The sequence below is a fragment of the Diadema setosum genome, chromosome 7, assembly GCF_964275005.1.
Source record: "Diadema setosum chromosome 7, eeDiaSeto1, whole genome shotgun sequence".
Classification (NCBI taxonomy): Eukaryota; Metazoa; Echinodermata; class Echinoidea; order Diadematoida; family Diadematidae; genus Diadema; species Diadema setosum.
Genome location: NC_092691.1, coordinates 6,304,766 through 6,316,753, shown reverse-complemented (window position 1 = coordinate 6,316,753; position 11,988 = coordinate 6,304,766). Strand labels below are relative to the sequence as shown.

The 11,988-nt window shown below is 38.7% G+C and overlaps 1 protein-coding gene across 1 annotated transcript; it reads left to right on the top strand.

Moving 5' to 3' along the window:
* Positions 1 to 6,642: 6,642 nt before the first annotated feature.
* Positions 6,643 to 11,503, top strand: LOC140230633 (phosphomevalonate kinase-like). Its single transcript, XM_072310772.1, has 5 exons — positions 6,643 to 6,737; positions 7,807 to 7,870; positions 9,524 to 9,676; positions 10,631 to 10,766; positions 11,248 to 11,503. Exons 1-5 carry the CDS (start codon positions 6,643 to 6,645, stop codon positions 11,406 to 11,408), a joined length of 609 nt encoding a protein of 202 aa, XP_072166873.1. The 3' UTR covers positions 11,409 to 11,503.
* Positions 11,504 to 11,988: the final 485 nt, after the last annotated feature.

Here is an 11,988-nt window from a genome sequence, read left to right as displayed (position 1 = left end):
ATTTCAATTTCAATTTCAATTTATTTACAAATTCAATTCCACCAAGAATAACAAAGTACAAAATTGTAATATTGGGCAAAAAGACAAAAATCAATGATTTGAAAATCATGACAGATAGCTGATAAGAGACGTAACATATTTAGACATCAGGTGGAAAAAAGACCTGCTGAGAAGCAATGCTTGTAAATTGCAGAAACTCCTAAGTTTAGTATTTACAAATTACAAACTGATGATAGGTTCTGGTGGCTTTTGACGCAATTCCGTCATCATTCCTCCTATTTCTGAAAAGAAAGAAAGAAGAAAAATATAAAAACAGAATCAGCATCAAGAGGCATGAGGTACACAAGACTGAAAATTTCAGCCTGAAAACTATGTACAATATATACATACAGTATGCGGAGATGAAATGATAATTGTGGGGGGGGGGGGGATGCAGCACACTGACGGATGTTTAAAAAAAATGTATGTAAACAGAATAAGGGATTGAATAATGGGGAAAAAAATTGAACTTGGACTTGGACACACAGTTACAGGGACAAGAGTAGAGAGGGTGAAATAAAGGCAATGACTTACAAGATATCCAGTGCTTATATAGCTATGATGTAGCTCAGCATTAATCATTAAAAAAACTTTTTTTTTTTTTAAGCCAGTACAGCAGATGATACAATGTACCAATACATGTATCTAAATCCATACCTGCCTGAACCCAGCTACACCAGAACTCTTTTTTTTTTTTCCCCCCGAGGACTACAGAAGCGGATCTAGAGGGGGGGTTGGGGGGGTTGCAACCCCCCCCCCCAAAAAAAAAAAAAATAAAAAATAAAATAAAATAAAAACAAAGAAATAAAAAAATCCGGGGACCATTTTTTTTTTATCTTATCTTTTTTTTTAACTTGTAATTTTATTTTTTTCTATTTATGGCAATGACCTCTATACCAAAAATAGTGGTGTTTTAGATGCAAGAAAACGCCATTTTCACACACAGATTTTCAAAAATTCTCCCTACTGTGGGAGGGGGACACCCCCCCCCCCACCCCCTCCTTTATAAAAAGCTAGATCCGCCCCTGGACTATACTGGCATGGAATGCGCTCCCAATCAGCATCATGGCTTCCACATCAATAGAAGTCACATCACTCAGCCACTACTGTATACGCTATATATTTCGCGTGGGTTTTATTTTCGCAAGTCGGGAGCTATTCGCGAAATTAACAACACGCGAAAATATTACCTTCCAAAGTGAATCCCTTGCCTTGATGATACAAACATTTCAGTACTAGTATACCATATCACGGCTTACCGAACAGACCATACTGGCTAAGCTTGTTTACGTACATATAGCACGTCCACGTCTAACTACTAACTAGTATACACAGCCCAGTCGCTGTAAGTAGCATTCGCACAGCACAGCGTATTCAGCGTCTGGGGCGGTAGGGCTAGTCCACGTCTACGTATGAATAATGTAGAGCCAATCCATTATCGCAACCCCTGGTACCACTCGTCAGAAATCTCGCGCGATGGACTTAACCACTTCAAAAATGTTGAATTCTAACTTACTAGTTCGCAGAGTTTGGTAAGTTTTTTTTCATGCAGTGTATAACTAGTATCATTCTTATTTGCTAGTAAGTTGAAAATTCACACTTTCTTTGCCACTTCATATTTTCTGTGGTTCCCCAATCGCGAAAATGTGTGACAGAGGCAATTTGCGAAAATTTATGTACGCGAAAATTATAGCGTATACAGTAAATGATGTGGCCTTTTTTTACTTGCACCTTATAAGCACCGTCTGTCTGCACTGCACAGGACTCTCACTAATCCCCTTGACGCTACATTCAGAGTGATGGATCCTGTCGAGTACCGAAGTAGAAGTAGATAATACAGAAGAAGTAGAAGGCATGTGCTAGAAGTTCTATAGCATACAGTATGTTGTACGAACTTGTTATGTATGGTTGAAGCATGGTAACTGCGACCAGCCCGAATGCAAAGTAATATATTTAAGTATAACTTTAAGTTATACTTATAACTGGGTTAAGGGGCACTCCGGGTTAGGTAGACGGGCAATCCACTTGACCAAGATCAGTCTGTATCTCGTTGTCGGGGATATGTTCCAGGGAAACTATTACCCCTTTCCCGCTGCCCGTCTCGGTGAAAGTTTCAGTGCCGTCGTTTCACACTGCTCTCGGTGAAACTTTCCCCTAGACGGGTTTTCTGCTCGCAACGTGGGTGATCTTATGTACTTGAGTTTGTTGTGCATCTGCGATTTGGTTTTTTCGATCCCATGTTCAGCAAGTTTTCGGAGGAGGGACTCGTACGCGGTGCCAGCGTCAGCCGACGTCCCGCTCAGTTCTTCGTTCACTGCTGCCTCGCTACGTAATTGAAGTAACAATCTCTCTTCGTCTTTGGTCCACGCTCCAGCCATTTGCAAAATTCCCTCAAATTTCAACAGTACAAAACGTCAACGGATTTCTCCTGCACACTGTAAACCCAGCACTTGACGAGAAAAGCACAAAATACGAAAAAATCAAGCAAGAGGCGGACTGTATCACTATCAGACTTTACTGGAAGAGTTAAGAGCTAGACACTAGAGGAAGACGAAGAAGGAGGAAGCATCAAACAAAGCGATCAAGTACATTGTAAACCTATATCAGCTTTGTATACACGGCGTGCTAATTAAACAATACAATGCACAGCACGATGGAAAACAATGCTGTCGCACTGTGAACGCCACATATTGCACACATAACGACATAGCTTGTATGTGGTGTCGTGTGTATGTTTACAAACACGAATTACTAGTACAAAGTGTACCCTGTACGTGTGGATTTGGGAGGTCGAGTCGAGTGCGCGCTAGCTAGCTGAAAACGTGTGCATGACCAGAAACAAGACATGACCTTTGACATAATCTGCATATTTTCCCCGGTGTTTCACCGAGACAACCTTTCACGCTGGGCGCTCTCGGTGAACCACCGGGTGATTTCCCGTTGAACCATCGGTGTTTACCCAGGACGCTTCTCGGGTAAAAATTGCCCAAAATTTCATCGGTGTTTCACCTAGGCTTCCCCTAGGTTTCAACCGAGTGACCTTTCACACTGCGGGGTTCCCCGGGTGCCCCCAGGTGCCCCCGGGGAAGATTTTCTTCAGCGGGAAAGGGGTATAAGTCTGGCTTCACGGAATCGCCTCCTATCTACGCCTATGGAGGAGATCAGAGCTGTAAAAGTCATGCCTAAAAAAAAAGAAAGCACAAAAAACCTCTCCTCTGGACAGACTGATTTTTCTGTCTAGCAATCTACATGATCCAAAGGTTTTGGGGCCATACACAGTTTTGACCTCAAATTGACTGTTGATCAGTCTACTGATATTCTGGGTTAATTTAAACATTGCAGAATAATGTTCTCAAATGTTTCAGCTTCTCTACAATGTCATCAGATGCAACTGTGGCCATGAATAATAAAATTATTGAAAAACTGTTAAATCAAACTTTGCCAAGTGCTAATTGTTAAAAAGGGATCAAAAGACTAATTTATTACCCGGTATAGTATTGATTGAGGTGAGAGGTGGTATCCAACTCTTTGTGAGATACTCGTACTGAGAAATCACTTTGAAAAATTTTAAGATTCAAATTCAAAGATTATTTGCTGAAAATTGGTTCTGAAATGGCTGAGATATATAAAAAAAGTAAAACAAAGCGATCACAATAAAAGGTTTGTCAAATCTTTTATTAGGATTTGCTTTGGTTTGGATATGAAAGCCATTTCAAAACCAGTTCTCATCAAGTAAACATTGAATTCCTCCTAGAATTATGTGCTCTTTCGAGTTTTCTCATCATCTCAAAAAACCGTTATCCAAAATGTTGGAAACTTCAAACCCCATCTCGACCAAAACTGTATCATCCTTTTTATTTCAATGGAGCTCTGTCGGGTGGGCAACTTAAATTTAGATACAAAACCTGCAAAATAATAAAGGCCCAGAACCTTGTTTTATTTACCATTATTTAATATCGTATTTACGTGAATTTTATACCAATTGATTACAGGAAATAAGAGGGTAAGATTTAGGGAAGACAGATCATGTCACCTGCCTACTCCTGTGCTGGAGTACCAGGTTCTGCTGTTCCCACTGACACCAGTCCCACTGACGCCAGTGAAGTCTTGGCCTTTGCGGGGGGCAAAAATGTAGTGAATTGTCGGGGTATGCATGCTGACTTGTACAGTAGTTAACTCTTCTGGTATGGGCCTATGCCATTGCTTGAAATTTGTCATGCCATTCACAGCAACTTCACATCAAATGCAAGTACAGTCAAGCTTGCCTATAAAGTTGAGTCTACTTGGACTGAAGAAATAGCTTCAACTTAGAGAAAATATGACTTGTAAGGAATTAGAATCAATATAAAATAAAGACAAGAGGACTTGAAAAGACCTTTTGAGTTAGGTGATTATTCGACTTAGGTGTGTACATTCAACTTTGGATATATCGCTTGCAACTTTGCATAGCGTTACAATTCGCTCAAAATTATGCAAAGTTGCATTTGATATTCGTGTATAAAATCAAATGAAAGTTCTGTCAGCAATGGACTTGCAATTACATGCAAAGTTGCATGTGATTTAGAGGACTCGCATTTGATTTTATTAGAGGTGGGCTATAGAGGGTCAATTTTAGGTCATATATTCAGAACATGCTCATCACACCTTAGTTTGATGACTTTTTGCCTACTGACACCATTTTTGAAAAAAAGAACGAAAAAAATGCAAGATCCGGGGTGCCCCGGCCGAAATCGTAAAAAATCCAAGATGGCCGCCGTTTTGGCTTTAAAAAGACATTTTTGGCCACAACTCGGCTATTTTTTGGTCTATTGTGATGGTTTTGGTGTCTAACCCCATGTTTTAGGGGTCAAGGAAATGGAATATCATGATAATTTTAGTGTAAAACCTAAGCTTCTACATGAAACTAACCTTTTTCCCACATTTAGGGTTGAATTTCCTTCTCCTTTACCCCTACCCCAACCGCCATTTTTTTGCCTTTTTTTCCGCATTTTTTTCAAGTCATGTTAACTACCATACTTTTGATAACAAGTTCTAGCAATCTGTTTTTTTTTTTTTTTGTTTTTGTTTTTGTTTTTTTTTACTACCGACAATACAGCAAGAAGTATACAAATAACTTACGGTATACATGTATGTGTCATGCTAATACTGGTATGTGGCTGGTGCATTCAGAATGCACGGTAACTGTGGAACCAGTATCAAATACTGTATCTGCTTTGTAGTGTCCATTAACATTTTGGTCATAAGACATTTAACAATATAAATAAATAAATATAATAATAAATAATAACAAATAACTTACATTATATATGGTTTACATATATGTGTCATGCACATATCGGTATAGTGTGGCTTGTGCATTCAGGATGTATGGTACATTGTAACAGAAGCCAGTGCTTATACTGTATCTGCTTTGTAGTGCTGATAAACATTTGGTATTCAGACCTGTAGTGCATGACACATATGTAAACCACGTATAATGTAAGTTATTTGTATAGTTCTTGCTGTATTGTTGCAAGAAAACACCACATTGATAGCTAGAACTTGTTATTAAGAGTACGGTAGTTAAAATGACTTGAAAAAAATACGGAAAAAAGTGCAAAAAAAAATGGCGGTTGGGGTAGGGTAAAGGAGAAGGAATATTTATTATCATATCTATTTATTTATATTGTTAAAGGTCTTAGGACCAAAATGTTAATGGACACTATAAAGCAGATACAGTACAATACTGGTTCCACAGTCACCATGCATTCTGAATGCACCAGCCACATGACCAGTATTGGCATGACACATACATGTATACCGTAAGTTATTTTGTATATTTGTTGCTGTATTGTCGGTAGTAAAAAAAAAAAAAAAAACAAAAAAAAAAAAAACAAACAAAAAAAACAGATTGCTAGAACTTGTTATTAAGAGTATGGTAGTTAACATGACTTGAAAAAAATACGGAAAAAAAGTGCAAAAAATGGCGGTTGGGGTAGGGGTAAAGGCGAAGGAAATTTAACCCTAAATATGGGGAAAAGGTTAGTTTCATGTAGAAGCTTAGGTTTTACACTAAAATTATCATGATAATCCATTTCCTTGACCCCTAAAACATGGGGTTAGACACCAAAATCATCACAATAGACCAAAAAATAGCCGAGTTATGGCTAAAAATGTCTTTTTAAAGCCGAAACGGCGGCCATCTTGGATTTTTTACGATTTCGGCCGGGGCACCCCGGATTTTGCATTTTTTTCGTTCTTTTTTTCAAAAATGGTGTCAGTAGGCAAAAAGTCATCAAACTAAGGTGTGATGAGCATGTTCTGAAAATGTCACCCTCTATAGCCCACCTCTAATTTTATGAGTGTCTAGCAATGAGGCCCTCTCATTATAGCAGGAGGATTAGATTCTAGGTTTCCATCAGAGTGGCTGGATAATTTCAGCAGATGGTGTGTGTTCGCTAGGCATGATGCTAGTAGTGTGCATTTGAGCTCAACTGGTATTTGACCTGTAATCTGACTCTGGCCACTCTTCTATAAAAATGTTCTACTAATCAGAGTCAGTGTGTTCTTTTGTTTCTTTCAGGGGAGGAGCTTAGCTACAGCTGTACTTTCCATGAAGTAAAAATGGCCTTGGCGTCAACAGATCCAACAGTTGTGGTTGTTTTCAGTGGCAAGCGCAAATCTGGCAAAGACTTTGTTACATCCATTTTGAACAAAAGGTAAAACTCCCAAGACGTTGGGATAGTGGAAGTCATGCTTAGTGTTGATCCATGTTGCAGCAGATCTGATTTTAATCATATTGTAGAACATCATATGTGATTATATATAGTTCTAAATGTGTAAGTACACATTGGAGAAGAAAATATAAAATTCATTGTATTCATATTCATTGTGCTACAGTGTAAATATTGATACAAGTCTGTAACTGCAGTGAAGACTTACAATGACAAGTGTGCTAAACTTTTGTAAGCGGCAATCAATAAATAATCTGTGCTCAAGTTCAAACTGTAAAAAACAAAAAACAAAAAACAAAAAAACCCCAAAACAACAACAACAACAACAACAACAACAACAAAAAACCCTTGTCACCTTTAACTGTCCAAAAGTGTCCAGTGGGAGAATTGAGTCAGTGTAGATTAATGGATATGTCAGGGAAAGTTTTTGTTTTATTGAGTTGTTTAAAAAAGAAATAGAGTTAGATATAGTTAATACACCATGTGCCATATAAGGTTAAATATGCTCTTTATGGTCTCCTATGAAAACCAGCTTGTTTGTTTTTTACCCACAAATTGACACAAATTCATGAATGTTTGTTTGACCGTCACCATTTGCCTTGCTTATACTTTCTCTGTGTCGCTTCCCTCCTCCACTCTCCTTTTTCTAGGGTTTTCTTTTGCTGAACAACAGTCCTGTCACAGACTACATGCACATGGTATTTTTACCACAAATCTCTCTTCCTCTTCATGAATATCGTTTAAATGTGGAAGTGAAATTAAATAGCCAGGAAAGTTATTCTGCATTGAAATATACTGTACGAGCTGAAATTTTCGCGTACAGATATTTTCGCGAATTGGTACTTCGAGGACATTTTCGCGTGTTGTTAATTTCGCGGTTGCGAGGGTCTAACTGAACTTAGTTATTTGCGCGTTGTTATTTTCGCGATTCAAAGGCGATTCGCGAAATTCGCAAAAATAAAACCACCGCGAAAATTTCAGCTCGTACAGTAGTCCAATTGATTGAATGGTGATTTCCCAATGGTGTAAATATGTTGTAAATTTGTCATTGCAGAATAGGAGTTAATGTCTGCAGGATTCTCACTCTCTCTGCTCCTTTGAAACGCCAGTATGCCAAGGTATGTACTTTTCTTCTTTCTTTCAAAATATATCCGTGGAAAATTAGTATTGAAACAATCTAAGATCTATTCTGGTTTCATAACAGTGCCAAGTCTTAAAGTGGATAGTTACAGCCCGTCTTTGTCAAGTTCTGTGAGTGCTTTGATAGGTTCCCTTAGAGTGATTTGTGCAACAAGCTGGATAACTCAGTTTTTGTAATTGAGGGTGTAAGAGGATAATTTGATGAATGTCTTTACAGACCAAGTATAAATTTATATGTAGACATTGGCTAGAAGTCGAGAGATATGAACAGAATATCATAAAGAAGCATCTAGAGAATTCAAACCTCTGTCAGGGTCTTAGGGTTAGTAATGCCATGGAAGTGCATGCACTCTTTAGAAAAATTGTAGAAATGGTTCATGAGCTGGTTCAATGTCCAAAACTAATTTTGAGTTCTTTTTTCCCTCTTTTATCTCAGTAAGTCTATCCTGAGTCTTTTATCAAAATCTGATTCTACATTTTGAACAATACTTCTTATAGACAAACAAATACTGGCATATAAAGCCTGACAACCTTGGTGGAGGTAACAGTGTATTAACCCATTCCACACTGAATTCTGAAATGTCCATAGACTTGATCCGCAGGCCACCAGATTCCCGTATGGAACAGGTTATTAGACTTTTAATAGTCAATGATACAATTCCCAGTACTGGGGTCCTCTATAGGTTTTGCATTATCTGAAAATTTTGGCGGATAACTTTTGGTACCGGCACACATACTTTCCAAGTATTGCAGATCGGGTGGCTGGAATGAATTCATGATGACCAGCTGTATTATTTTCTGTCAGAATTTTGGATTTTCAAGTGCAAGTTGTATTTGCCACTCAACCCTTCCTGCTGGCTGATTTGTTAACCCATTGAGGACGAGTCCTGAGTATACTCGGGCAGGTGTCTGTGGGAAATGCGCGTTGTAGCAAAATCAGTCTGTCCTGAATGGGTTAAGAGTTGTTCTTAGCTAAAATGGATATTAAGCCCAAATCTGCAAGGTTCATTGCAGTGTAGGAGCACTCTTGTGTTAATTCTGATCAAGTTACACTTGTTGTTTGTGCATAATTTTTGGTTTTATAATGTCGGTACCATTGCATTATCAAGCTTCCAGGCACTACAATGGACATTTTATTCACTTGCCGCCACAGGTATTTGGCAAGGGTCCTGTAATTGTATCAGTCAAGGGCCTAATGATTTAACCACCAGAGAGTTCTAATTCCCCCGGGCTTTCATGCAAGTGCATTTGTAGCACCCTGAGCTAATGGGTAATCTGTGGACTTTTGAACAGGAGGTTTTGAAGTTGATGGTGATCCACAGCATTTGTATTAGCACCATATATCTGTTTTTAAAAACACTCAAAGGCGCAGACAAGTTGAATTGTATGTGGCACAAGTAACCTGTGATGTGTTGTTTATTGTTTGCCCTCATCACCTTGGTTTAAAAATGGATACTATGTACGATGTAGCTTTGCGCTGACATAAGATGGGGTCTTCTAGGAAAGCAATGCTATTCGCACTCACAAGCATAAGTGAAACTATAGGTTTGTCAGACCACTGTTAATAATTGTATGATAACCTGTCAAAGTCTTACCATTTCAGAGTGGATGTTTCATTCTCTACACAACAGATTCACAATCTTGACTATGAGAAGCTCCTGACGGCATCGTCGTACAAGGAGCGTTACAGGCAGGACATGGTGGTCTGGGGAGAGAGCAAGAGACGAGAGGATCCCGCTGTATTCTGCTGTCTTGCTACTGAAGATGTGCCATCTCAGTTTAAGGTAAACGCCTGTTAGACCTAACATGGCAGGTAGACAAGTACAATGGTTTCAGTGAAGAGTGTGTAAGTTTTTTGTTGCAATATTAACATGTTCTCTTTGGTTCTAGTGTGATTGTTCACAGTTCATTTATCAATTATCTGGCATAATTTGTTGACAAGTATGCCTGTGGACAGTCAGGAATGTCACTTATCAGGTAAGAAAACTTATTAAGTCATGCTGTACAGAACAGTCATGCTCTGCTGATGTACAGATTATTATTTTTTTTTTAATGATTTTAAGGTCCTATCGTGTAATTTTACCCACATCCATGTAATGTCTGCTACATAGCTACACAGCATAGTTATGGATGTGTGTAGCAGTGTCAGTCTTGGGCAAGCTACATTGTATTGCAATCAATTATCATCCATCATGCGTTTTCCATAGTTTGTTAGTCATGTGTAAACTTTATACATTTTCAACTTCTTTGTGGAAACCCCATAAAAGGATTTTCACCATGCTTGTCAGGTATCATCCCTAGAGTAACTAGTAGGACATCTGTTTTTTTTTTTCAAATGGGGGGGGGGGGGGGGGGGGGGGGCTGGGGGATGGGGGCAGAGCCATGAAATCGAGGAATCTTTACAATCTTCTTCTACAGAATATCTTCTCCAGAGTACGTTGTTGATTGTAGTTTCAAGTTTGTTCATAGCAGATCCAGATGTACAAGTGCTGTCCTCAGTTCCCATTTGGGGACTAAAATACGAGCTAATTTAAACATTTTATTTTCACCTGGAAAGTACATCATCAAATTTGTCACCAAATATGGCACATATTATTGCCAGGGTGGTAGAATACTTTGGACTATCAGGTATCAATATTTGTGTATACATTTAAGTAAATAATGAACTGATGCATGTCATCCTGTAAAATGTACTTTACATTGGACTGAGTTACTTTTTTCACCGCCTGTAATTGTAGGTGTGGCTAATCAGCGATGCACGGCGACAGACTGATGTGGCCTACTTCAAGCACACTTACGAAAGCAGGACCCTGCTCGTCAGAGTGCAGGCTGAGGAGACTGTGAGAGCTTCAAGGGGATATGTTTTCAAAGCAGGTACATTAGTGTGGCGCGGCATGAAACTTTTGTGGATCACCACTGGTATTCAATGCATTTTATAAACAAACACTTTTGCATGCACTTTACTTTCATAAAAATCTTGACCCCTTTGCACAATTTGCAAGAGTTTCGTGCACAGAAAAATTTCTGGTTTTATGGTAAACTTCTTTGATTAATTTCACAGACTGGATGGAAAAGCACCACTTGTAACAAACTAATGTCCTTTCAAATGAACAATTAAAACCAACAAACAAACAAACATAGAGTGGATAATGTTGCAGCCTGAATTTTAACTTCATTGTAATCTGAATTTCGTTATAACCATATCTGTTATACTGGGAATGCAGTGTACACGAAGTCTTAGTTTGTGAAATTTAGCTGCAACGTAGCAAAATGTAGGGCTACGTGTATGTTAACTTCAATCTCAAGAGTGTTGTGCAGTGTAGAATAAACTTTTCTGCTTTGTTTCATCTCACAGGTGTCGATGACAGCGAAACAGAGTGTGGCCTAGATGAAGGCGTGGAGTGGGATTTCATCATCACTAACAATGGCGATGAAGAGGAGCTTCACAGACAACTCACCCAGCTAGAAAACTTCATCAACTCCAAGTTAATGAATGGAACCTCCACAAAGTCATGACGAACAGCTAAAGATTTGCTCTTTTATCTTTAAGTTATCATTCAAGGCAGGGAAAGTAATTCCAGGTACAAGTGTATGTAAAAAATGGTGTGGATTTAACATAAAATGTGTATACAGTAGCATGCAGCGGGTATTATCATGGTGTCTACTAAAACACTAATCAAGTCAGAGCTTATTTACGTCGATGTAGGGCAGTTTGTCAATCGGTTGCAATGGAAACATGTCGACGGAAGAATTTCATGAATTTGAATAATTACGCAATACCTGCTGCATGTTATAAGGATTAGAACCAACGCTTGCTGTCGGGCGAAAGCTCGGTGATCTAGTGGAGATAGATGATGCCTGTCCGGAGATCAGGAGGTCGTAGGTTTGAATCACTGGAGTACGTATGCCCATGATATTTTTTATCATGGCTACTACTAAAACACTGATCAATTCAGTGCTTATTTATGTCGATGTACATGTGTAGGGCAATTTGTCAATCAGTTGCAATGAAAACATCTCAACGGAAGAATTTCATGAATTTGAATAAAGGGTTATTACTCCTTGGCGTCAAATGCATTCAGATAGGAAATTAGAA